General features: G+C 51.4%; 1 protein-coding gene across 1 annotated transcript in view; it reads left to right on the forward strand.

Annotated features, from left to right (window-relative positions):
• Window positions 1–6,135: 6,135 nt before the first annotated feature.
• Window positions 6,136–26,742, forward strand: part of MCU (mitochondrial calcium uniporter) — an 87,504-nt gene continuing 66,897 nt past the window's right edge. Inside the window, exon 1 of the mRNA XM_071564060.1 lies at window positions 6,136–6,312. Coding sequence (XP_071420161.1) covers window positions 6,181–6,312 — 132 coding nt within the window. The 5' untranslated portion in view covers window positions 6,136–6,180. The remainder of the gene's footprint in view (window positions 6,313–26,742) is intronic.

The raw sequence follows: 26,742 nt of genomic DNA on the forward strand, positions 1-26,742 counted from the left end.
AAAGGGTCTATATGTAGAGTTTCAGGGGCTCGTGTGTGTATAAATATATATACATACAGGTTCTGAAAGGTCTGTATACAGGGTCTCAGGGGCCCACATATATATACATATACATATACACACACATATATATGCATATATATATATATATGTCCATATCACAGAATCATAGAATGGATTGGGTTGGAAAAGACCTCTGAGATCATCAAGTCCAACCCTTGGTCCAACTCCAGTCCCTTTACCAGATCATGGCACTCAGTGCCACGGCCAAGCTCAGCTGAAAAACCTCCAGGGATGGGGAATCCACCCCCTCTCTGGGCAGCCCATTCCAATGCCTGAGCACTCTCTCTGGAAAGAACTTCTTCCTGATATCCAACCTAAACTTCCCCTGGCAGAGCTCAGGCCCGTGCCCCCTTGTCCTATTGCTGATGGTTGCCTGAGAGAAGAGACCAACCCCCACCTGGCCAGAACTTCCCTTCAGGCAGTTCCAGACAGTGCTGAGGTCACCTCTGAGCCTCCTCTTCTCCAGGCTAAACACCCCCAGCTCCCTCAGCCTCTCCCCACAGCACTTGTGCTCCAGTCCCTTCTCCAGCCTCCTTGCTCTTCTCTGGCCCCGCTCCAGCCCCTCAATCTCTTGCCTCAACTGAGGGGCCCAGAACTGAACACAACACTCAAGGTGTGGCCTCCCCAAGGCAGAGTCCAGGGGAAGGGTCACTGCGCCCTGGGCCTGCTGGCCACGCTAGTTTTGATCTAGGCCAGGATCCCATTGTCCTTCTTGGCCACCTGGGCACACTGTTGGCTCCTGTTGAGCTTCCTGTCCCTCAGTCCCCCCAGGTCCCTCTGCCTGGCTGCTCTCCAGCCACTCTGTGCCCAGCCTGGAGCGCTGCAGGGGGTTGTTGTGGCCAAAGTGCAGGACCTGCACTTGGCCTTGTTGAACTTCATCCCATTGGAATCAGCCCATCTCTCCAGTCTCTCCAGATCCCTCTGCAGAGCCCTCCTGCCTTCCAGCAGGTCGACATTCCTATCTCTATCTATATCTATATATATGTGTGTATGTATATATATATATGAACATGAACATACCTATATATGTGGCTTTTGAAAGGGCACATATAGGCTCTCAGGGGTTCATATCTATGGGCCCTGCAAGGTTTATGTAAAGGATATAAGGAGCATATTTATAGGTCCTGAAGAGCCTGTCTATAGGGTCTGAGCAGGGCTGAAGGGCTTCTGTATAGCATCTGAAAGAGTGGTATATGGGGCTTTAGGGGCTTTTTTATATCTATATCTATCTATATGTATCTAGCTAGCTATATCTATATCATCTATCTCTATATCTCAGTATCTAGATCGTCATAAAATGTTATGAGGTTGGAATGGACCTCGAAGCCCATCCAGTTCCACCCCCTGCCATGGGCAGGGACACCTCCCACTATCCTAGGTTGCTCCAAGCCCTGTCCAGCCTGGCCTTGGACACTTCCAGGGATGGGACAGCCACAGCTGCTCTGCCCAGCCTGTGCCAGGGCCTGCCCAACCTCCCAGGGAACAATTCCTGCCTTCCCCAGGGTGGTGGGTTGGTGTGCCAGCAGCTGTGGCCGTGCCCAGGGCTGGGGAATGGGATGGCAGTGGGAAGGGAAAGTGAGAAAGGCATGCCTGGGTCATGTGCACCTCGGCATGTAGATCAGAGGGAGGATTCACTGCTGAGGTGGCTAATTTTAGGTATTTTAATTTTAGTTGCTTCCTGATGCCTCTTAGGCTGGCTCTCCACAGGCTTTAATGAACCCCCCCATTAAAAGACATGTTTTTCAGAGGCATAAATAGACAGCAATTGCTCCTGAGGAACACAAAGGGCTGCTGGATCCTGCCACTGCCCTTCCCACAGCAGGAATGCTGCAGGGATTTTTAGGATGAACCTTCTGGGGAGCCTTAAGGTGATGCCAGAGGCTTGAAGGGGTTGCTGAGGGGCCAGGGTCTGGCCATCTCTGCTGGGGATGCTGGACCCCAAAAGGGGTGGGAGAAGCAGCAAGCAAACACTGGTGTGTTTGGGTAACTCGGGTTTATATCCTAGTCCTGTGACAGGACAGGGATCACCATCCTCTCCAGGCCAGGGAAACTTCCCCCTCTTATCCCAGTGTTCCATCCACAGCTTGGCAGTGCCCAGCTTAGGGAAGATGGACAGTGCCATTCCTTTATCAGCAGGCAGACTCTGCCCTCCTGTCTCAGGGCTGTGCTCTGTTATCTGCAATAACCTGAAAGCACCAACCTTTCCTCTACATAAAAGGAGATAAGACGCACTTGCACCCGGAATCCTCCTGCATTTCCTCATCCACCCATTGCTGATGCATCTGCAGGATTTGCATGTTCATCCCTCTCCACGGGGCAGATCCTGCTGTATCACAGCCCTGGACATCTGTAGGAATAAAACTGGCTAAATCCTACATTTAAATAACATGAAGAAAGTGATGGGTCTATGGACTAAAAGATCATCTGGGGATTTTTTTTTTCCTTCCTGGCTGGCTTGTTTAATCCAAGCACTTTGGGCCTTGAGCAAGTCTTCCAAAGTGATGGCCTTGCCTATGGCTCATCACACACTCACCTTCTCTTAAATCAGTGTTTTAATTGCAGGAGGGCAGCACCAATGCCTCTGTTGGCAGTGTCAGGATGGTTGATGGGGGTTTGAAGCCTTAGCTTTCCACTTCAGCCTTTCCCTCTGCAATAATATTAATTGTGAACACTGGTGTGCTTTTCTCCATCAATTCTTCTCAGGAGCAGCTTTCCAATATTCAGCTGGCTGTAATTATAATCACCAGGAGAAAGACTTGTTAAATACACCATTTTATTTAGGTGTTCCAAGGGTGGAAGGTGCTTCTAGCAGGGCACAGGGAGCTATTTGACCCACAATGCCAGGGTTTCATTTTGGTGCTGCAAATCCTCACCCCTTTGCTCTCTGCACCTTGGGGAGCCATTTCCCACTGGCACATTTAATTGCACGGGGTATTGATCTCAGGGCTCATATTTAATTCCCATTTCTGTGGGCTGTAGGGAGTGCCCACATGCTCAGCATGGCTTTGCTAATGAATTCTTGGCCTTCCTGCCATTCTCACCCTTTGCTCACAGCTGGTCTTCCCCCACCTCTCCCAAAAACTCCCTGGGAATGCTCAAACTTCAGGTGGATGTTTCCAGCTCCTCTTTAATAAGAAATAAACATCTAAATACATAATATGAATGGCTGGAAGAGTAAGGGAATAGGAGGGAGCAGTTGGGGCAGGTATGCCAGCCCAGGGGCTGCTCACCATGCCCATCCTTGTCCTCCCTTGGAGCTTCCAGCACTGATTCCCACAGGAAATATCCACGAGGACAACAGTATGGGCTCACCCTCAACACGTGTCTGCTCACCCAGCCAAAAATAAGTGTTGGGTTGGGTAGTTTATGGTTAGAGGAGGTGGCTCTGCCCCAAAGCTGGGGCTGCATCCTCTAATCTCCCTGGACTTCCTTCCTCCCTGCCCACTTCCTGCCTTTCTAATCTCCCTTTTTCACCTCCCCTGGGTTGCATTAACCCCAGTTTTGCCATTTTGAGGCTTTTAATCCTCACACTGGAGCCTGTCCCTGGGGACCCTGGGGGCTCCTTGGCTGAGCTGTGTGTGGGAGCATCTCCCCTTGCAGGTGCTCCCGGGGGCATTGCAGAGGCTGTGCTGCTCAAAGTCCTCTTTTTAAAGCCTTTTTCCTCCTGCCATAGATTTTCAGCAAGGAAGGAGAGGGAAATACAGCAGACACCAAGCAAAGACTTGGGCTGATCTGACCAGTGAAGCTCAGAGAAGCTGCTGCACTAGGTTTGTGTGATTTTCCAAGAAAAACAAATGACCATTGAAATGATAAATGTGTGATGTTGGAAAGACCACAGGGAAGTCCTTCCAGAAGGCAGTCAATGCTTCAGTGATGTCTTCCCAACTGACAAAGAGAAGGAAGGGATAAGTCATCCCTAAAGGAAAACCTGGTCAGAAATGAGCATTGAGGTGAAGGATTGCTCAGGGATGAGCTCCAAATTGATATTGTTTGGGGAAAAGCCAGAAAACAACCCATCAGGATTTGTGGGAGGCAGGGTGGGAGTTGGGCTTGGAAGAGGAGGGCACTGGAGTGTTGTGATGGTGTGGGTGAATCACATCTCTGCCACCCCATCACCTGGCTGTGCTCCCCTCTGTATTTTCAGAGTCTTTGTGACAAACACCTGGGGGTAGAGGACAGCCTGAGTCTCTCAGCCTGTGTGTTCCTGATGCTTTCAGCAATTTCCAGCCTTGCCAGACTGTTTTCCCCATTCATTCCCAGTGACTCTCCTTTCCCGAGCATCCTCCTCTCCTCACCTGCCAGGAGGTGTTTCCCAGTGGATCCACAGCAAGGACCCAGGCTCCTCAACTTCAAAAACCAATCATAATTTCAGGATCCCTGCTGCTTTTAAGCCCCAGCCTGTCTCAGTGCCCAGTTGCTGCACATGGGAACTGCTTGTGCATTAATACTGTTTGAAGCTCCATTTTCCAACGAGCAGTTCTGGGGCCACTTCCAATATTAAAAGTGATAGGCTCATTTCCCTTCCAGACTATTCCTTCCTAGGAATTAAAAAGGAGCCTCCAGCAGTATTGGAGTAACTCCCAGGCCAAAGGGAAAACTCTTCTCTAAGAAAAATGTTCCAAGTACATCACCTTTCAAGAAAAAGCTGAGCACATATTGCTTATTTAGCCCAGATGCTGCAGGGTCTGCACTGACAGCCCAGCCCACCATGTCTGTATCTCTCTCTCTGCAATACAGATATATATATATATTATTTTTTTATAACCCACTTTTCATACCATTCATTGAAACTGCCATGCCAGTTTGACCTGGCACCCCAAATTCCCCCACAGCTCCATGCCCAGGGCCATTGGGTGCCTTTGCTGTACCCATGTTCCCACAACCTTTCCCTGGTGATCTCCCTCCCCAGTGCCCCCCATCTCCCCACACCCTCTCCATGGTGTTCCCCACCTCCCTGCACCCTTCCCCAGTGCCCCCCATCTCCCCACACCCTTCCCCAGTGCCCCCCATCTCCCCACACCCTCCCCAGTGCCCCCCATCTCCCCACACCCTTCCCCAGTGCCCCCCATCTCCCCACACCCTCCCCAGTGCCCCCCATCTTCCTGTATCCTTTCCCAGTGCCCCCCACATCCCTGCACCCCTTCCCCACTGTCCCCCATCTCCCCACACCCTTCCCCAGTGCCCCCATCTCCCCACACCCTTCCCCAGTGTCCCCCATCTCCCCACACCCTCTCCATGGTGTCCCCCACCTCCATGCACCCTTCCCCAGTGCCTCCCATCTCCCCGTATCCTCCCCCAGTGCCCTCCATCTCCCTGAACCCTTCCCCAGTGCCCCCCACCTCCCCACACCCTCCACAATGCCACCCATCTCCCCACACCCTCCCCAGTGCCCCCCACCTCCCTGCACCCCTTCCCCAGTGCCCCCATCTCCCCACACCCTCCCCAGTGCCCCCATCTCCCCATACCCCCATCTCCTCGCCCGCCCCGTCCCTCGTGCACCCCATCCCCCGTGCACCCCTCCCCGGTGCCCGCATGTCCCGCACCCCTTTCCCTCGGTGTCCCCTCGGGTGTCCCGCACCCCTTTCCCTCGGTGTCCCCTCAGGTGCCCGCATGTCCCGCACCCCTTTCCCTGGGTATCCCCTCAGGTCCCCCCGCATGTCCCGTACCCCTTTCCCTGGGTATCCCCTCAGGTCCCCCCGCATGTCCCGGCCCCCTTTCCCTCGGTGTCCCCTCAGGTGCCCGCATGTCCCGGCCCCCTTGCCCCCTTGCCCCCTTTCCCTCGGTGTCCCCTCAGGTCCCACCGCGCCCCTCCCACAATGTCCCCGCCCTTTTGCCCCCGCCCTTTTGCCCCACCCCTTTGGCCCCGCCCCGCGGCTCCCCCGCCGAGGAGTTCCCCAGCCCTGTGGCCCCGCCCACCCCGGCAGGGCAGGGACCCCTCTGGCCAATCGGCGTGCAGCGCAGCGCGCCCTGCCGGCTTCCATTGGCTGGCCTCTCCCGGGGGGCCGGCCGGCGTGGCGCCGCGATTGGCTGGCTGTGTCGGCGGCCCCGCCCCGTGCCCGTCCCGCCCGCCGGGGCAGCAGCGCCGCCGCCGCAGCGTGGGGCGGCTCCAGCGGCGCGATGGCGGCCACGGCGGGCAGGGCGCTGCCGCTCCTCCTCTGCAGCCGCCGCCCCGCCGCGCTCACCGCCGCCGGACGCTTCCCGGCGCTGGCTCGGCGCCGCCAGCAGCAGCAGCAGCAGCGACACAGGACGGTGAGTGAGGCGGCGGCGGCGGCAGCGGCGGCGGAGCCGCGTGCCCTTCAGGAGCAGCCGGGCGCGGTGCCGGCGGGCGGTGGCTCCGGCTCGGCCGCGCCAGCTGCGCGTTATTCTTAGCGCGGGCAGTGGGTGAAACCTGAGCACGGCGGCGCAGCATCTCCCGGCCGCCGCTTCCCCGGCGCGGCTGCCCCGGGACCGGGCGGTGCCGCCGCCGCTGCTGCCGCCGAACCGGGGCCGCTCCCGGGGCGGGGGCGGGCGTGGCCGCCAGGTGGCGCCAGGGGCCGGCGGGACCGGGGGGGACCGGAATCTGTACCGGCAGCGGGATCGGGACCGGGGGGCGCACCGGGAGTGGGACCGGTATCTGTACCGGCGGCGGGACCGGGAGCGGGACTAGCAGCGGCCCCGGGTGCGGTAGGCACCGGGAAGGGGTACCGGGAGCGGCCTCGGGACTGAGGGAGCGCACTAAGACCTGGGGGACGCACCGGCAGCGACCCCGGGAGCGGTACCCGGAGCAGCCCCGGAGCGGTACCGGGAGGGGTACCAGGAGCAGCCCCGCGGGAGCGGTACGGGGAGCGGCTCCCGGACTGGAGGGTGCACCGGGAGCAGCCCCGGCAGCGGTACCGGGACCGCGGGGGACACACCGGGAGCAGCCCCGCGAGCAGTCCCGGCCCCGCCGCTCAGCCCCGGCTCCCGCGGCTTCCCCCGTTGTTGCCGCCCCCATCAAGGTCAGCCAGGGCAGAGGCGCTCGGGGGACTCCCCAATTCCCGGTGGGATTGGGAAAGCGGCGGGAGCAGGGCAGAGCCCGCCGGGCTCCGTTCGCTCTCCACGGGTTTGCCTGGGGAAACCGAGACTGGCAGCGCACGGATTTACGGGCGGAAAGAACGGCGGAGGCAGCGGGTTGCGTTCTGGAGCTCGAAAGATTTGCTAAAAATACCGGGAGGGGTTTTGTTTGTTTTTTTTTCCCCTTTTCTTTATAAACTACGGGGACACTGTGGAGCCGTGGGATCCCTTTGGCTTTAGCCCCGGGCTCTTCCATCGCCGCTCTGGAGCAGCTGCCGCCCGAGGGGCGCACCTGTCGCTCGCTTGTTTTGCTCCGAACGAGCCATCGGGAAACTCCGCGGAGCCACCGGCATTGCGTGTTAACCGGGGGGTGGAGCGGTCGGGAGCTCCCCCGGGACCGCACACACAGCGCTGGGTCCCCCGAGCTGTTCCCCGGGGGAGCCGGTGGGTTCTGGCAGCGCTGGGATGATGATGCCGGAGGTCCCGCCGGTACCGGTGTCTCCATCCCCGGTTTGCGGTGCGGTCCTTCCCACGTGTGAGGTTTGACACTTGTGCAGCGCCGATTTCAGGGTTAAAATCACCACCCCGGGCCCCGCTCAGGTGTGGAACAGCCTCTTCAGCGTCCCTAATTATCATTTCAGTTGTCTCCTTTGTCACTCCGGCCGGCAAATAATTTATACTCGTCTAAATTTAAGCTGACCTTTGCGATTAATTTAACAGGGACTCGAGTTCATGCTTGGATTCACACCTCGGGCAAAGTGTAGCAGTAAATGTGTGAGAACATTTAAAAATAAAAAATCATTAACCCTCCCCCCCAAATCTCTCCTGTTTCCCGGGGATACTTTGCTGCTGCTGCCACTGAGTGGACGTGACTGAGGTTTGGGCTCCCTGAGGCTGTGCTGCCAAACCATCTCCTTTGGGAGCTTGGGGAAGGAGGGAATTCTGCTTGTGTCCCGTGGGCTGGTGATTAGAAAGCTCTCCTGGCTCTGGTGTCTGTGTGGGTTTTGGCAGCTGCCTCTTGGCTGCCCGTGGTGTTGCAGTCATCAGTATTTGGGGTCTTTGCAGCAGGGAGGTTGTTCACAGGTGTTGAATCCCCATGAAACAAGGGAGTGGGTTGGGATGCAGTATCCTGGCAGCTCCTTTGGGCTGTAGTGTGCCTATTTATCTCCTCACAGCAAAGATGAGTTATCCTTTCCATCACACTGCACTTGAGAAACCGTGCAGACCACTGGGAGGGAGAGCAGAGACCAGAGAGCTGCTGAATCCTGGAATAAATGATCTCCAAGGGGAAATTACAGGAATTGGAGCTCTTCAGAATAAAGAGATAATCGAAAGGAGGTTTGCTGCAAAGAGGAAGCAGAAAACCAGACAAGTCTGTGTTGGGTAGGAGAAATAAGGGGTTTGCAGTGTGAGGAGAGTGGTTTGGTGGGTGCTGGGAATCCCTGCTGGCAGTAAGAGTAGTGAAATGCTGAATTATTTCCTGGGAAAGCTGTTCAGTCTTCGCTGCTGGAAGTGCTTAGGACAGGTCAGACTCCCATCAATCATTTATGGCTGATAAAGAATTGATCCTTTTCTGTTATAGGACTGAGCTGTATAAGCTTCCTGAGTCTATGGATTGTTTTAGGAAAGAGGCAAGAAGAGTTTGTATAATATAGGTGTAATTAATAGAGTGATTATATCAGGTATATGTCTGTGCAGTGTTGTTTTTAGTACTGTAAATTCCACTTGGGTACTTCTCAGGATGGCTGGTTTCTAACAGGGGTGATAAATTAAATGGGCTTTCTTCAAACAGATTGGAAATGCTAAATGGTCTTATGGGTGAGTTCTTTCAAAAGGGATATAAATTACACTGGAAGAAACTGGGCCAATAGACCAGATTACTGTGAGAAGACAGTGCTTTAAAACAAACCAAAACCCCCTCCAGATGGATGAAGTGTAAAGAAGGAGGTTGGGATAACATCAAACAGGAGAGAGGGTGAGGGGACCCAGGCTCTGGAACAAATCTTTGGTTTATGAGGGGTCAGGTGGGAGTGCAGTAATACTGGGAGTCGTGGGGCTTCAATGAAGCATTCACAGCTTGCTCAGGAGTTTTGGAACCTGAGGGAGTTGGGAAAGCTCAGCATGGAGAGGTGGGATCAGGGATAAGACCGTGAGTCTTCACGTTCTGTCCCCACAGTATCACAGGGGGTGAGAGACAGGGGAGGAGGATGCACAAACCCTGAATGTTCCTTCATGGATCTCTAAGTAGGGATAAGCAAACAGTAGGAATTGTTCATTATTTCTGTTTGTGAATTTCCCCTCTGAAACAGTGATGGTGTTGCAGGAGGGCAGTGCAAGGGGAGGAGGCCTAACCATGCAGGGAGAGGGACTGGAGCATCCATGGGGTTGGAAGAAAATGACTGAGCTGAATAAAAGGACTTGGAGCAGAACTGTCAGAGGCTGCACCTCTTTTCCCTCTCCCAGTTCAGTTACATCTATGTGAGAGTGGGAGAAGCCTTGCAGGAGTGGAGAGTTCCCAGGCGTGTTTGCAGTGGAGAAAGTGCTGGAGTTGTCTGGGAGAGGAATGTGTGGATGGGCACAGATTTGGGGATGAGTAGGGTGGAGTAGTTCCTAGAGTGGAACATCAGGAGTGTTGGTGTTTGCTTTAAGCTGTTGCTGTGTGTGCTCCCTGTTTGGAGGGAGCTGTGGAGCTCTGGTGACCAGCTGGGAGGCCACAGGTGAAGGGGAAATCTGGTTCATTGTGCCGAGGTAACTCCTGCTGGTGGGAGCGAGCTGATGAGATGAGGTGGAATGAAAGCACTGTGTGTGGTTTCCTTTCCTATGGCAAAAAATGAGAATTAAATGGATGTTCCTCATAGGAAACTTCCTTATGAAACAAAAGAAGCCCTTTCTTTGTCTCCTGCTTGTTCTGGGGGGTGTAGGTGTTGAGGGTCAGCTGCCCAAGGTGAGAGCTTGGGTGGGTGAGGTCCTGTGGGAAAAAGGTTCACAAGGAAGCAAGCTATAAACCTCCTTCAAATCTGTGGTGCTGGACAAAGGACTTAAATAGAATGCTCCTCTTTTGTGTGTTGAGTGCCTAATCCTCATGGATTTCTTCCTACAAAGATTAGTCTCCTGTTCCTGCATTTCCTGGTGTGTGTGGCCAGTGGTTATGTTGGACTGGAGTGGAATTGGATGGTTCAAATCTATCAAAAAATCCAGTCAAGGGTTTGGCTGTACGTGGCATTCCTGTGGGAGTGAATTCTGGCAGTTCTGGAATGAGTCCTGGTGACTTCCAAGGCTCAGAAGGAAGAACTGCAGGCAGATTTCAAGTAGGGATTGGACAACCTGCAGGTGTTTCTCTCTGCTCCAGATGGGGACCAGGTTCCCTGTGTCCATCCATGCTCCAGGCTGGGCAGGATTTTGGTGCAGGCAGCCCTGTGCTAAGGATGCAGCACAGAGTGTGTCCTGCAAAGATCTTGCTCTGTGCCAAGGGAAGGTGTCGTGGGATGGGAGAAACCTCGGGAGGAGGATGCAGGGGATGGAGAAACCTCGGGAGGAGGATGCAGGGGATGGAGAAGCCTTGGGAGGAGGATGCAGGGGATGGAGAAACCTCGGGAGGAGGATGCAGGGGATGGAAAAACCTCGGGAGGAGGATGCAGGAGATGGGAGAAACCCTGGCAGGAGGATGCAGGGGATGGGAGAAACCTCAGGAGGAGGATGCAGGGGATGGAGAAACCTCAGGAGAAGGATGCAGGGGATGGGAGAAACCTTGGGAGGAGGATGCAGGGGATGGAGAAACCTCGGAAAGAGGATACAGGGGATGGGAGAAACCTCAGGAGGAGGATGCAGGGGATGGAGAAACTGTGGGAGGAGGATGCAGGGGATGGAGAAACTGTGGGAGGAGGATGCAGGGGATGGAGAAACCTCGGGAGGAGGATACAGGGGATGGAGAAACCTCGGGAGGAGGATGCAGGGGATGGAAAAACCTCGGGAGGAGGATGCAGGAGATGGGAGAAACCCTGGCAGGAGGATGCAGGGGATGGGAGAAACCTCAGGAGGAGGATGCAGGGGATGGAGAAACCTCAGGAGAAGGATGCAGGGGATGGGAGAAACCTCGGGAGGAGGATGCAGGGGATGGAGAAACCTCGGAAGGAGGATACAGGGGATGGGAGAAACCTCAGGAGGAGGATGCAGGGGATGGAGAAACTGTGGGAGGAGGATGCAGGGGATGGAGAAACTGTGGGAGGAGGATGCAGGGGATGGAGAAACCTCGGGAGGAGAATGCAGGGGATGGAGAAACCTCGGGAGGAGGATGCAGGGGAGGGGAGAAGCCTCGGGAGGAGGATGCAGGGGATGGAGAAACCTCGGGAGGAGGATTCAGGGGATGGAGAAGCCTCTGGAGGAGGATGCAGGGGACATCCTGCTGAAGCTCCCCCTTATTCAGCATACAGTGTGTGCTTGGTGTATTTTTTTCCCTGTGCTGAAACCAATGCAGCATCACCTTCCAGAGGAGCTGCTGCCCAGGAGTGTGGCCATAATTTCCCTGGTGCTGTCCCCCTGTGACCACCCCCCTTGCTGTCACAAGCAACAGTTTATTGCCCATCTCTGGAAGTCAATTGCTTTGCCAGGTGAAGCCTGAGACTCCCCAAACTCAGGTGGTGGCACAGAGTGGCTGCAAGGATGGTGAGACCTGGGAGGCTTTGGGGTGTGTTTTGGCTGAGGTTGGAAACTGTCAGGCTGCTTTAATTAACTGAGCTGCTGTTTCCCTGACCTTGCACGCTGCTGGTTGTGGTTTGCAAAGGAATGATGAGAAGCTTGAGGAGCTGGTGGCACTTCAGTGGTTTGAAGGGGCATAAAACAATGACTCTCACTGGATCTTTGGCTGCACTTCCAGCGTTTCCCATGCTGGGACATCCAGAGGAGCACCAGGATGCACCAGGAAGGGATGCAGCTGCTGGCATTTGGGAAGTGAAGGTGGGATGTGGCTTGAACTGCAGCACAGGGAAATCCCACCCCAGCAGAGCGTTCATGAAGCTGTGGGAGCCCCAAGGAAGAGATGATATGATCCCTCCACCAACCCTCTCCTTTCTCCTGCTTCTTCTCTCACCTCATCCCACACATGTGCCCTTGCTGTCCCCCTCACTCCTTGCTCACTTCACCCTGGCATAGGGTGGCAAAAAATAATGATTTCTTGTAGCTGTCATTGCCACTTGCCCCCTCCAGTGCTGCATAAATGGATTAAAATGTGAGGCTGAGCCAGGTCTGCTGCCTCCCACCAGAGTTATTGCCGCAGGGAAGGCTGTGGCTCAAGGCTGTTTTGAAAGGTTCAGGAGGAAAGAAGACTTTTTCAACATTTTTACTTCAAATGAGAGGAGGGAATCTGCCCTTATCTGGTTGCAGAGCAATGCAGAGCACTGCTAAGTTGAAGATGTTGTGCTTTTTTGCTTAATTGTGTTGTGATTTTATAATTTTTTTTTGCACAAACTAAAACTTCAAGTGGATGACCAGCAAAATATTTTTGGTGTATGAAAGTGGCTAAAATATTCTCTTGATTGTCCTCATTTTGGTAGCAAACCAGAGAACCACTTTCAAGGCTCTCTTTATGTGGAAGAGGAGCAGTGAGGACAGGATGTTGGTTTGGGGGTTTTTGGCAGTTATTTGATGACACCACCTTTTTATTTATAATTTATTCTACGGGACTAATCAAGACTTTGTATTTGGGTCTGTGATGGGAAAGGAAGTTGCAGTCATGGTAAAGCTGATCTAGTAATTAACACAAAAATTTCAGGGCAGCTCTTTTTAACACATGGGGAGTGGCCCCAGCTGTGCTCAGACAGGGTGGGGAGAGCTCTCCTGACCACAGTCAAGCCCCAAAAAGGAAGAGACAAAAAGAAAAAAGTTGTTAATTTTCTAAAGCTGTTTTAAGACTCATCTTAAAGATGAAACCGTGTGTGAGGTTGGGTCCCACCCAGTCTGGAGGGGGAAACACAACTTTTATGACTTCGTTTCAGATTTCTGCTATGAGTCACCACTTTGCCATTCTATAAAATAAATTGAGTCGACACAAATCTGTAATCTAAATTAGTCTCCAATTTGTAGCTCAGTGGAAATGCAGAAAATGTTTTACATTTCGGGGGAGGCGGTTTGTCTGTCTGTCTGTCCATCCGTCTATCTGTCCATCTATCCATCCGTCCGTCCATCCATCCATCCATCCATCCATCCATCCATCCATCCATCCATCCATCCGTCTATCCATCCATCCGTCTATCCATCCATCCGTCTATCCATCCATCCATCCGTCCGTCTATCCATCCATCCGTCCGTCCGTCTGTCCATCCGTCCGTCTGTCCATCCGTCCGTCTGTCCATCCGTCCGTCCACTCATCCACCCACTCATCCACCCACTCATCCACCCACTCATCCACCCACCCATCCACCCACCCATCCACCCACCCATCCACCCATCCATCCGTCTATCCATCCGTCTATCCATCCATCCGTCTACCCATCCATCCATCCGTCTATCCATCCATCCATCCGTCTATCCATCCATCCGTCTATCCATCCGTCCATCCATCCATCCGTCCATCCATCCATCCGTCCGTCTATCCATCCGTCCGTCTATCCATCCGTCCGTCTGTCCATCCGTCCGTCTGTCCGTCCGTCCGTCCATCCGTCCGTCCACCCACCCACCCACCCACCCACCCATCCACCCATCCACCCATCCATCCATCCATCCATCCATCCATCCATCCATCCATCCATCCATCCATCCATCCATCCATCCATTTTTAATTATTCACTTATTTCAGGATGAGCTGGTGGTCCCTCTCCCCACCATCCCAGCTGCTGCTTTCTGTCCCCGGTGCCCTGGTGTGGAGTGAGGAACTGCCCTGGATAAATTTGGCTGGATGAAACTGTGCCCTCTGTGCCCGCCACGAGGGAACACTCCTGGTGTCTGAAGTGCTCTTGGGGTGAGACACCACCTGTGGCATTGCTGCTGTGGATTTCCTCCCATTTCAGGACTGAGGGCAAACTGCAGTGATCTGCCTTTGAGGGCTCTTTTGTCCTTGAGTATTTAATGATGGAGAGAAAACGACTCGTCCTTTTTCTATTACAGATTTGGCCAAGGGTTTCCTTCCTGTTATTAAAGTCCCAATTGGTCATCAGAATGAGATGTCATTTTAATGAAGATGAAAATATGTGGCACTTGAGTGTGATGTGGAATTAGTTTCCAGCAGGACCAGCCTGTGGGGTATCACTAATGGCTCGTGTGGAATACGAAGCATGTCCACTGTCTTCTTGTGGATTCTTGGCAGCTCTTAAAGAATTAGGAAATTCAGAGCTCGTTTTGGCAATTTATGGTGGCCTTCCCCAGGAGGAAGGAGGATGCTGTGCAGTGTGGAAACTCACTCTCTGAAACTGCTTGTTGGAATAATTAAAACTCAAATTTCCCTTGGATAAGTAACTTGGGAAGATCTATCAGGGAGCAACCAGCATAAGAAACTGCTCTGGGGGATTGTCAGCCTTGTGTTCTGTCCTGCAGCCTGCTGGGAATGAACAGTTCACTCTGAGGTCGTAGCCTGGGAAGCTTTACAGGGTTTAGGAACAAAGATTTGTGGAACATGTTGGTGTTTTGAGAGGATTTTGGAACAGTGCTATGGTGACAACTGCAGCTGTGTTGATCATGCAGGTCCCAAGGCATGTGGGTTGCTGCTCCTTCTGTTATCCAAAGGCTGGAGTTATTCCATGTTTTCCCTGTTATGTGTCACCCTGAAAAGCCCCGAGCCAGGCAGAGCTTCCCCTGTTTTACCCTGTTCCAAGGAATGCCATTTCCTTAAGCCCCAGAGGAGTTTGGATGAGCTCACCTCAGTTATTACCACACCTTGGAGCTGCTCAGGAAAAATGTGCTCCTTGAATGTAGTTCTGGAGCAGCCTGGGATAGGGGAGGGTGTCCCTGCCCATGGCAGGGGCTTGGAATTAAAGGATCTTTAAGGTCCTTCCCAACCCAAACCAGTCTGTGATCTCAGCACTCACCTCTCACATGACTTACATACCACAGACCCTCTTGTTAATTGTCTTAAACCTTCTTTTCTTCTGCCAAAAATTGCTTTTCATGATGCTGTGCTCTGTGATTCCCAAGCCCTAGAAGGAACAGCAAATGGCTGTTCATTGTCCAGGGTGCAGGTTGTGAAATGTAGTGAAGAACAGTGGGTTCCAAGGTCTGCCTGGAAATGAAGGGAATTAGTTGTGTCACATTTTTGTAGAAGGAATTGGAGTTATTCATTCCACTTGAACCATTTTTTAAAAATACATCCTCGTAATTTAGACGTGTCCTTTTTCTTAAATATTTGGATTTAAGTCACTGAATTTTCTGCCTGGCAAAGTAACTCCAGAAATGACAAATGAAGATTTTAAGAGAAAAACGGGCTGCCCAAGATAGCACAAGAGGGAGGCAGGATTTTTTCAAGGAGTGTGTCAGAAAGCAGTGACTGGGGTCTGGATGCTGGGGTTTATGTACAGTTTTCCTGTGTGGTTATTGCTCTGTCCTTGTTCATGCTGAACACTGAGAATAATTTGATAAACCACGTCCTGTTGGTGTGTTCTGCTCCTAGACTAAACTCAGACAGGGTCAATATCCAAAGCAGCAGCAACCTTTTAATAGTAATTTAAATTAATTGGAAACCTGTCCGAAACATGGCACAGATTGCTGTGTGGGGGAGAGCTGGGAGGGAAGGCTGGCAGAGAGAGTGAGTCTCTCCCTGAAATAACAGGGAGCTGAAAAAGTGCAGAGATTCCCCGAGGAGTGGGGGGAAAATGTGCTTCCTTTTTTGGAGTGAAAATGCTCTAATTTACCACGTGACTTGGGAAATCCTCTTGGCTTCCTGCGGAGGGGGAGAGGCAGAGGTGAGTGTTTGGTGGGATGCTGGAGCCTGGCATGTCTGGGGAGGGTTCCCCAGGGAGCTGTGCTGGCTGCAGGGCCATTCCTGAGCTCAGGGGACTCTTCCTGAGGCACTGAGAACACACATTCCATTGTCTAAATATTTATTGGATTGGATAATTGCACCAGCACAGAGCTGTGTGGTCTCCCCCGAGCTTGGGGGTGTTGTGTTTAAAAGCAGAGCAGGATCCCCCCCTTGGACTTGAGTGTAAGGGATTCAGGAGAAGCAAATCTGGTCTGTCTCAAGCAGAAAGAGTTTTGCTGGTGATGGAACCAGCTCCAAATACTCCCCTCTGAATTAAAGAAAAACATTAAATTCAGGAAAGAGATTGAGGGGCTGGAGCGGGGCCAGAGAAGAGCAACGAGGCTGGAGAAGGGACTGGAGCACAAGTGCTGTGGGGAGAGGCTGAGGGAGCTGGGGGTGTTCAGCCTGGAGAAGAGGAGGCTCAGAGGTGACCTCAGCACTGTCTGGAACTGCCTGAAGGGAAGTTCTGGCCAGGTGGGGGTTGGTCTCTTCTCCCAGGCACTCAGCAATAGGACAAGGGGGCACGATGGGCTCAAGCTCTGCCAGGGGAAATTGAAGTTGGAGAGCAGAAAAAACTTCTTTGCAGAGAGAGTGCTCAGGCATTGGAATGGGCTGCCCAGAGAGGGGGTGGATTCCCCATCCCTGGAGGTTTTTAAGGTGAGCTTGGCCGTGGCACTGAGTGCCATGATCTGGTAAAGGGACTGGAGTTGGACCAAGGGTTGGACTTGATGATCTTGGAGGTCTTTTCCAACCCAATCCATTCTATGATTCTGTGTGCTGGGAATGGAGTGGCTTGGCTTGGCTTGGTGACTCCCATTGCTAAGTAACAAAGAAACAGAGCCTTGGTTTGAAGCCAAAAAGCTTTCCCTGCCTGCAGAGCTGAATGGAGTGATGGTGTCTGAGATTAATTCTGATTGAGGAGTGTTTTTGTCCCAAGATAGAGAATGTGACTCAGATTTGCACACGCGCTCCCCGGAAACAAATCCCAGTTTGGAATCAGCCAGTCACTCCTGTGTGTGGGAGTGACCATTTCCATATTTCCTTTTGGCATTTCATGCTTAAGAGAGTAATTCTAAGCAAACAGTTCCCCAAAGCATTGCCCCTCGTTATTGAGCAGGGCAGGATGTGACACTGGGCAGCCTTTTGAGCTGGCAAGGAAGTAAGAATTTGAGAAAAGCAGTAATGCCACACACCAGGCCCTTGTGAAATGAGCTTTGTAAACAGCATTTTGAACAGAAGTTGTTTTTTCTCTCTCTCTCTCCAGAGGTGGGTTCATAGAATCATAGAATGGATTGGGTTGGAAAAGACCTCCGAGATCATCAAGTCCAACCCTTGGTCCAACTCCAGGCCCTTTACCAGATCATGGCACTCAGTGCCACGGCCAAGCTCAGTTTAAAAACCTTCAGGGATGGGGAATCCACCTCCTCTCTGGGCAGCCCATTCCAATGCCTGAGCACTCTCTCTGCAAAGAATTTCTTTCTGCTCTCCAACTTCAATTTTCCCTGGCAGAGCTTGAGCCCATCGTGCCCCCTTGTCCTATTGCTGAGTGCCTGGGTTGTCCCTGCTGCCTGTCCCTGTCTCCATTCAGTTTTCCTGTGCTGGTTGTGCCTCCCTGTGTGCAGTGAGTGGCACATCTCATGTGCTGCAGGATGCCCTCCTCTCCCTGGCTCTGTGTGTGGATCCCCAGGCTCTGGATCTGGGGCAGGGACTTCGGGGGAGCTGCTCTTTGCATGACCTACTTCGTGGGCGAGCAGGGAAGTACAAACTGCTCTTGGTGGCTCCGAGGAGAGATTTGGGCTTTTTTTGTCTTGGTCTGGAAAAAACCACTCTGGTTTCCTACAGTCCTACTGCTCAAGGTTGTCCCCTGTGTTGTTTCAGTGGGGAGGAAGAGCAGGAACACCCAGACCTGGAGCTTTGGGGATTTAAAGCAAGCACTCTTTCTTCTCCCCAGGACTTGTTTGTTTGTTGTTGTGGTCAGTCAGAGGGAATTAATTTCTTCCTCTGCCCTTTGGAAGGGAGGAAGGTGCGTGACTGACTCATCCTCATCCCTCTTAGCCCCGTTTTTGCTCCCATTTAGGAGTTTTGGCAACACTCACCGAGCTGAATTGCTATGATTAGCCTGACATTTTATATAAGAGTGTGCTGAGGAGGGCTGTTTGTTCTTGGAATGACAATGTCCAAGCACCACAGCACTTTGCAGGGCAGTATTTACATAATTTGTGTGGATCCCACACCAGGTGGGATCAGCTCTGCACGAGCAAACCATGGGAGCATCTCCATTGTCACCCGGGTTTGGTGGCACCTCCGAGCCCTGCTGGGCTCCTGACGATGCTCCAGGCAGGACTCTGACTCACAAACACTCCCAGGCTTTCTGACAGCCTTGGCAATGTGGCAAATACGTGGCTTGCAGGCACATGGGAAAAGCTGGATTCTTGAGCCACCTCAGAGGATGTGGAGACCCTGCAGGGTGGGAGTCTGGGGGTGCTGGAACCCCTGGCCAGTCCTCAGGCTGTACCCAATTTCCTTGGGTAAAGAGGAGTCAGCCCTCACCTCCTTTGCACTGAACACTCCCCAGAAATCCCCTCTGGCTGTTTCTGGTAATTTCTCTTCATCCCAGCTCTGTTATTCTGCCTCCCTCCAGCATTCCTAAAGAAAATAAATAAAAATAATAACAAAGTTTTCAACCTTTTATTGCCATGCTTTCCATTTTTATAATACTAACCAGTATCCCCTGAGTCCTGTTGTTAAGTTGGGCTAATTTAGTTCTCTAATTATTTCCCTTTTTTTGACTTTTATGAGAATGGAGTAGTTTAAAATACTTTTAAAGGAGTTATTTTGGCCAGGATTTGCCTTAAAAAAACCCATTTTCTGGAACACTTTCTTAAACACAGTTATACTCACCTGCTAATGAGCAACTTGGAAGGGATAAGCATGAAATTTATTTAATCTGAAGTGATTAGAACTTGCATTTTGAGGGTTGTGTTTACAATCCTCCAGCTCTGAGTTCATCTCTGTGCTGCCTGAACCTTGATATTAATTGTCAGTTGTGATCTCTGAGTTATGGGAGGCTTTTCCCATCAACCTCAGGCTTGTTGTCTGAGGAAATGTAACTAAAAGAGAATAAAATAACAAAAGAGAATGAATAAATAATGAATAAAATAGTTAAATAAATACATAAATAAATAACAAAAGCTACTAAAAGCCATATTTTTTGTTGCTGCTCTTACTGTATCTTCCTCCTCCTGCCCTGGTGTTTTGCTGAGTTCCTCAACTCCTGCTCTGGACTGTTTGAGATGCAGGAAGAGCTCGTGCATAAACATGAGCCCTGGAAATCCTTCTTGCCACTCCTGGGGAGAGAAATTTTCATTTATTGTGTATCACCTGAATGCAAAACCCTTCCAGCTCTCGCTGTGAAAAGTATCCACATAATTCCTTGTAGATCTGAAGAGTGTCACCCCAGCTGAAAGGACATTGTAAGTATAATTTCATGTTTTTGAAATGGGTTAATGAGGTTTGAGTTTGTGGGGTGTTGAGACCCAACTCCATGACTTGCTGATCCGTGTAAATGAATCTCCCTGACTCACTGGGAAGTTGGTTATTTCCCAAACTAAAGGGTAAGGAGAGTTCCAGGCAGACAATCAAAGATAATGGGAGTGGGAAGAAAGGAGATGCAAAATAGGATTCAGTTGAACTGTTGTCATCTGCTCCCATCCCACTCTGCCATCCATCATTATTATTGTAACTGCTGCAGGAATTTGATGGCACATCAAAGCACTTCAGTGACTTCTGTGTTCCTGATTTGTGTTCTGGTAACTTTGGTGCAAAGATGCTGCGTTTGCTCATCCTTTGGTCCTTTTGGTGCTTTCCTGCAAGGTTACTTTCCCCTCCTTTCTTAACAGTATAATATCATGATAAACACCTTTTTTTCCCCCCCTCTGTGCTTTTTACCTTTCCATGGGGTTTCCCCCCTCATCCTTCCTGTGACAACAAGACCACCATGTGATTTTGGGGCTATTAGTTGCACTTTTTCACAACAGACTGAAGAAGCACCACCTTAATGAAGAGTCTTAACTTTTTAGCAGCTGTAATTGCTGTTTGCAGCTCTAATTGTGATGTGGCTTTTCCAGGTAAATAATCTGATCAGAGAAAAAATAACCACGCTCTGACTAGACACTTGTTTCCTTTCTACCCACAGCCATTAATTTTCCTTCCCTCTCCACAGTAATTAGCCCTGAGCTGTGATGCTCAGAGGTTGTACACAGTGGAGAGGAGATGGGAATGTTCTCCTTTGTGACTGGCACTGACAAATGATCTGCTTTTTCACAGCTCTAGCTGGTGTTCATAAAGTATTTCCTTTACAGAGCAGCTTTTAAGTAGCACTCAGGTAGAATTTAGAATAATGAAGAGGAATAAACCACGTGACACTTCGATGCTGAAGCTGTTGGTTTCTTTCTTGATGTTGGAACATCCCGAGTTCCTCAGCTGTAAATCCCAACTCCTGGGGCAGTGCTTTGTCAGAGACACCTTCACGCTGAGCTCTGGGCAATTTGAATATTAGCAGTGGCTTTTTGTGTTCCAGTGTGGAGTCCAGGACTCCTCCCTGGGGTGTTGCAGTCCCTGCTCATCCATCCTGACACAAGGAATCTCCCTGGATGCCATGGAACAAAATTAGCTGTTGCAGATGGGCTTGGTGTTGTTTTTTTGTTTGTTTGGGTTTTTTTTTTGTTTTGTTTTGTTTTTTTTCCATTTTAAGCTGCTACTTAAATGCAAATTGCCTTTGGATCTCTGCAACAGGCCCCTGAGCCACTGGTGGGCTCTGCTGTGTCTTCTGAGGAGCTGCAATCCCACCTTGTGCATCATCCCCCTTCCCCTCTCTCCTCCTCTGGTGTTCCCAGGATGTTGTGCCTCCTGGAAGAGCTGCTGACTGTGCCCAATTCCTGCCTTGCTGAGAGGGCTCAGCACCAGTGGCTGGCAAGATTAATGTTATGGAATGTGCTGATTTGACACTCCAGACCCCCCAGTGGGAAATAATTCTTCCTTGCACCTCTCCCTGTGCTCTCCTCTTCTTGTGTCTTCCACCAAGTGGAGTTTCTGGGGCACAAACCCCAGCCCAGGGGGGTGAAAGGTCTCCTTAATCCAGCACAAACCATAATCTGTCTTTGCACAGCCTGACATTCCCACAAATGATTTTTTGAGCAATAATTAGCAAAAAAAAAAAAGCAAAAGAATGCAGGTGAAGCAGCAAAGAAGAAATAATCACCATATTTTAGAGCACAGTTGGGTGAATTATCTTATTGAGACCTTTGACTGATGATAATTTTAGGACAGAATTGCTCCATCCACTCTAAGAATTAAAGCCCTACAGGGGAGTTTTGGGGGAGCCTGAAAGTTCTGGGGGAATTTTTCACTCAGAATGGGTTGAAACTGGTTTTTGGAAGCCAGCCTTGAAGGTGCTGATTTCCAAACATCTGCTCTCACTGTGCTTATGTGAAGATTATCCCAGTTTAGAAAAATAATCTGGGATTACTGTCAGTGAAACAGTAATCTGGCAGAGTGCTGTGATACAGATTTAAATGGATATTCCATCAGGACTGTCCACAAATCCCTGGCAGGGAACTGAGCAGACCTTCAGCATCAAATATTTCTGGCTTTCCTGTAATTTGCCAAATTCAGGTGAGATTAAATGTCCCACCCTTCCTGGCACAGTGGGAAGATTAGATGCAATTCCTTTACATTTTGCTGTTTCTGCAGTCAAGCAAGTGCAAAATTACTTGTATTTTTCTGAATTTTGGGGCCACCATGAGTTATTTTGCCTTCTCTTTGGTTTCTTTGAAAGCGTTTTTTGGCAGAGAACTGTTTCCCTCATGGAGCTGCAGGGGTGGGGCTGTGCAAACTTCACCAGTTTTGTGGCTGCAGTTGTTGGATGCTGTGAGTGGCATCTGTTTGCTGTGGGAAGAGTTAATGTTTGGGTTGGAGGAGGGCAGGGTGATCCTGGGGTAACTCCCTTCCCACAGACAGGCCTGCAAGGAAGGGATTTCTGCAGTTGCTGTGCAAGGAAATGATTTACCTCTGAATCCTCCCTTGTCTGGCTGCAAAAAGAGCTTTTCAGGGAAGGCTGAGGCTGCTGTGGGGATTCTCTCAGGTTTTCTCTAAGTAAATATTTAGTTTCTAAGAATTACTGCCCTTTGAATGGTGACCTTTGAGTCCCTTCCCGGGGTGGGAATGCTGCTTGGACTTCTTGGACAATATTTGACCTCTGACATTAAACTGGAGGGAAGTTCTGGCCAGGTGGGGGTTGGTCTCTTCTCCCAGGCACTCAGCAATAGGACAAGGGGGCACGATGGGCTCAAGCTCTGCCAGGGGAAATTGAAGTTGGAGAGCAGAAAGAACTTCTTTGCAGAGAGAGTGTTCAGGCATTGGAATGGGCTGCCCAGAGAGGGGGTGGATTCCCCATCCCTGGAGGTTTTTAAGGTGAGCTTGGCCGTGGCACTGAGTGCCATGATCTGGTAAAGGGACTGGAGTTGGACCAAGGGTTGGACTTGATGATCTCGGAGGGCTTTTCCAACTCAGTCCATTCTATGATTCTGTAATTCTATGGATGTGACACTGAGTGAGAATCCACCATGTCTTGATCCAACCCTACTGTGATCACCAGCCCAGGGCACTCCATGGGCTGGACCAAGGGTTGGACTTGATGATCTCAGAGGTCTTTTCCAACCCAATCCCTTCTGTGATTCTGTGAGTCTATGGATGTGGCACTGAGTGAGAATCCACATCTTGATCCAACCCCACTGTGATCGCCAGCCCAGGGCACAGAGTGCCCTGGGCTGGCGATCACAGTGGGGTTGGATCAAGGGTTGGACTTGATGATCTCGGAGGTCTTTTCCAACCCAATCCATTCTATGATTCTATAGATGTTTGTTCCCATCTGGAAAGTTCCTGGGGTGTTTTGTGTTGCAGGTGTGAGCTGCACAGAGAGGGGTTTATCCCAAAGCAGTGGGGTGTGAGCATCCCTGAGCCCTGCCTGTGGGATGAGCACACAGAGTTGTCCTCGTGCAGCTCCTGTGGCTTGCAAGGAATAAGCAGAAATGGGTTGTAGTTCAATACCACTAAATGGCAAGAAATGTAATTAGTGGTACATTCACTTTGTGCAGATACACAGTACCTAACAGACTGTTGGGTTCCCTTACACTGATGATACAGTGTGGCCACACAAAATAATCCCCATTTCCCACAGACTGGGAGCATTCCCAGGCTTTGGGAAGCCTCTCTGTGCTGCCAGAGCACCAGGGGGAGAGCTTGATTGGTATGCAGGGCAGGGATGCCAGGGAGATGCTGCTGCAGAAAGGAGGCACTTTGTGTGTGCTTCAGGAAGGAGCAGGAGGTTTGAAGGACAGAGCTGGCTGGGGAAGCCATCCCTCTTTCCCAGCACCTCCGGGGAGGGGAGTTTGTGCTGCTCCCAGTCTGGGTGCTGCTTTGCAGCTCTGAGCTGGGTGTTTTCTCCTTGCAATGCCAAGCAAAGCTTTTCCTACCAAGGCTCAGTGTTTTAGGGCAAACTCCACCAAGTGTTAGGGGAGAGATTAAACCAATTAAGAACTTTGCTAATGTACCATAGAATCCCAGAATGGTTTGGGTTGGAAGGGACCTTAAAGCTCATCACATTCCACCCCCTGCCATGGGCAGGGACACCTCCCACCAGCCCAGGGTGCTCCAAGCCCTGTCCAGCCTGGCCTTGGACACTTCCAGGGATGGGGCAGCCACAGCTTCTCTGGGCACCTGTGCCAGGGCCTGCCCACCCTCCGAGTAAGGAATTTCTTCCCAATATCCCAGTGGGAAGCCATTCCCTGTGTCCTGTCACTCCATGCTAATGTAAAATGTCTCTCTCTCTCTCTTTTTTAATAAACCCCCTTTGGGCACTGGAAGGGGCTCTCAGGTCTCCCTGGAGCCTCTTCTTTTCCATGCTGTACAACCCCAGCTCTCTCAGCCCACATCGAGGGAATTGGTTTTAAAAAGCAAGTACCAAAGTTGGAGCCCAGTGTGTTCCTTGTGTCTCTCCAAATGGAGGGGGTTCTGCCCCCCCAGCAGCTTTGCTGGTGCTTAGAACAACCCCAGCTGGGCAGAGGTTGGGGGGATGGATCCCACCTGGCCCAGGGGCTGGGGATGGCTCTGTGCCCATTGGGTTCATGAGGAACACCTGGGGGTGCTGCAGCCTGAGGAGGGGCAGGGCCTGAGCACAGCCAAAAGGCTGGGAGAGCATTCCCAGCTTCTCCTCTCCTCAGCACAGGGTGTGAGGTGAGTAATTCTTGTTATTTCTGCCCAGAGGGTTTGGGGATTCTGCTGGAATTAGCTTCCCTATTGCTTAATGTGTTGTGTTGTGATGGTCTGGTGTTGGAGGTCCCCAACACGTGCTGGGCCAGAGCTCGGGGTGTGTTGTGAGAGAAATAAACTTTGTGTAGAGAAAGGAGAAGTGGTGGGTTTGCCTTGTGAGCTTTTTCTCCTCCAGCCTTTCCCCAGACCTCAAAGGGGTCACCTCAGAGTTGAAAACTCTGATGTGGATGTTTTTGGTACCTTTTATTTATATGTCAGCAATAACTCCATGAAAAAAATCTCTAATGCAGCAGAAAACCTGTGGAAGCTTTAAAACCAACTTGGTGTCTTATTTGTGTGTGTGTGTGCTTAGATCACAACGAGCCTTTTGTACTGGCAGGGGAAGGGACAAAGAAAAGCTTTGGGAGTGGTTGGATAAAGTAAATAAAGGTGAAGGCACACAAGTCTGTCTGCTCTTGGATTGTGTGTGATAATCTGCTGGGTATGGTGGTAAAAAAATTCCTCCTTGTTTATAAAGTCAGTTTTATCCAAGCTGACAAATAGGTCAGTATTAAAATTCTGTGATCACCTTCTGAAGGAAACTGTGTGGGCAGGAATATCTGGCTCTCCCTAGAGACAAAGTCTAAACAACTGTCACTGGCAAATGTTTTGGGCAAGGCTTTATGAAAAGTTTCAAGCTGCTTTTCTGGTGACAAAATTCCTGAAGTTATGGGGTTTCTTTTCCTCCTTTTGCCCAGCTGGAAGCTGTGCCTGAGCAGGGGGCAGGACAGCTGAGGGATGGGGGGAGGTTTTAGTGCCAGTGTGACCAGCTGAGTGTTGGGGGAACAAAAACTGAAGTAAAATGGGCAGACAGGTGATTGAAAGGTTAAAAGGCCCTGGGACAAATCCAAGTGTCAGTGGGTGGTATTGTGGTTTGAAAAGTTACCAGAGGCAACTTCTGGGGTGGGATGGCAGCCGGTGGGGGGGCCCCGTGGGGCGGGATGGCAGCCGGTGGGGGGGCCCCGTGGGGCGGGATGGCAGCCGGCGGGGGGGGCCCCGTGGGGCGGGATGGCAGCCGGCGGGGGGGGCCCCGTGGGGCGGGATGGCAGCCGGCGGGGGGGGGCCCCGTGGGGCGGGATGGCAGCCGGCGGGGGGGCCCTCCGGGGCGGGATGGCAGCCGGCGGGGGGGCCCTCCGGGGCGGGATGGCAGCCGGCGGGGAGGCCCCGGGGGGTGGGATGGCAGCCGGTGGGGGCCCTCTGGGGTGGAATTGCATCGAGCTGGGGCCAATTGCATCGAGTTGGGGCCTTCTGGGGGTGGAATTGCACCCAGTTAGGATGTTCAGCTGGGGCTCATCTTCTGATGGGCAAAGAAATGATGAACTAATGACACCTGATGGGTTGGAATTTGTGTTCCAGGATGGGGGGTGATTTTGCTTGCAATGTGTTGGTGTCTGAGGACACCCTGGGGGAGTTTTACATTAGGAACTTTCAGAGTGGAGAATTAGATCATCTAGGAGGAAGTTGAGATGTTTTAAATGAGACTTATCATGGCTTAGTCAGTGTTCAAGCTGGAGGAAGCCCAACTCTTGCAGGTTTTCCCTGTGATTGTCAATCAGCAGCAAACCTGAGCAGTTGTTGGGCAGTTTTTCCTGGAGGGAACCTCTCAGAGCAGGTCTGGCTTCAGGTTGCTCAGGACCTTGTCCAGGTGTGCTTTGAAAACTCTACAGAGACCTGACATTAACTGCCCCTGGTGCTGTGCAGCTCTCCTGGTAATTCCTGCACCTTTTTTATGCCAATAGAATCCCCTTAGGACAGTTTGTGTCCTGAGATTTTGCTGGGCAGCCCCAGGGGAGTCTGGCTGAGTCTTGGCTGTGGCTCCTGGAGGGGGCAGGAGATGGAGGGGATGGTGCAGTGGGCTCTCCATGCTGAATGATGATTCAGGCACCCCTCAAGAAAAGGATTTTATCCCTTCTTCATACAATCATAATGGTCTTTATTAATTTTTAATCAGAACTGTACTAACTTTGTATTTGATATTAATTTTTGATTTTAGCTTGTACCTTAGTCTGTCAGTTAATCTTAACCTTGCAGAGCTTTAGACAGAGGGGAGTTTAACCCTGTGAGCTGAACTTTAAGAAATAAACCAAAATTTTGTTTAGATTAAAGGCCAAACTCTAAGAAATAAATCAGAAAACCTGTCTAGGTTGAGGCCTGAAGCTGTAACATTGTTTAATTAAAAGGAAATATAGAGCTGCAGAGAAAAGAGCAGCCCATTAGAGCTGTTCAATCACCCAAAATATCCTGCTTAACTTTGGGGAGGGGTTTCAGCTGTAACTAAGTGTATAAACCTGGAAACACAAAAGTCTTGTTGAACATCTTTGGTGGAATTATCCCTC

The sequence above is a fragment of the Pithys albifrons genome, chromosome 9 (assembly GCF_047495875.1).
Source record: "Pithys albifrons albifrons isolate INPA30051 chromosome 9, PitAlb_v1, whole genome shotgun sequence".
Lineage (NCBI taxonomy): Eukaryota > Metazoa > Chordata > Aves > Passeriformes > Thamnophilidae > Pithys > Pithys albifrons.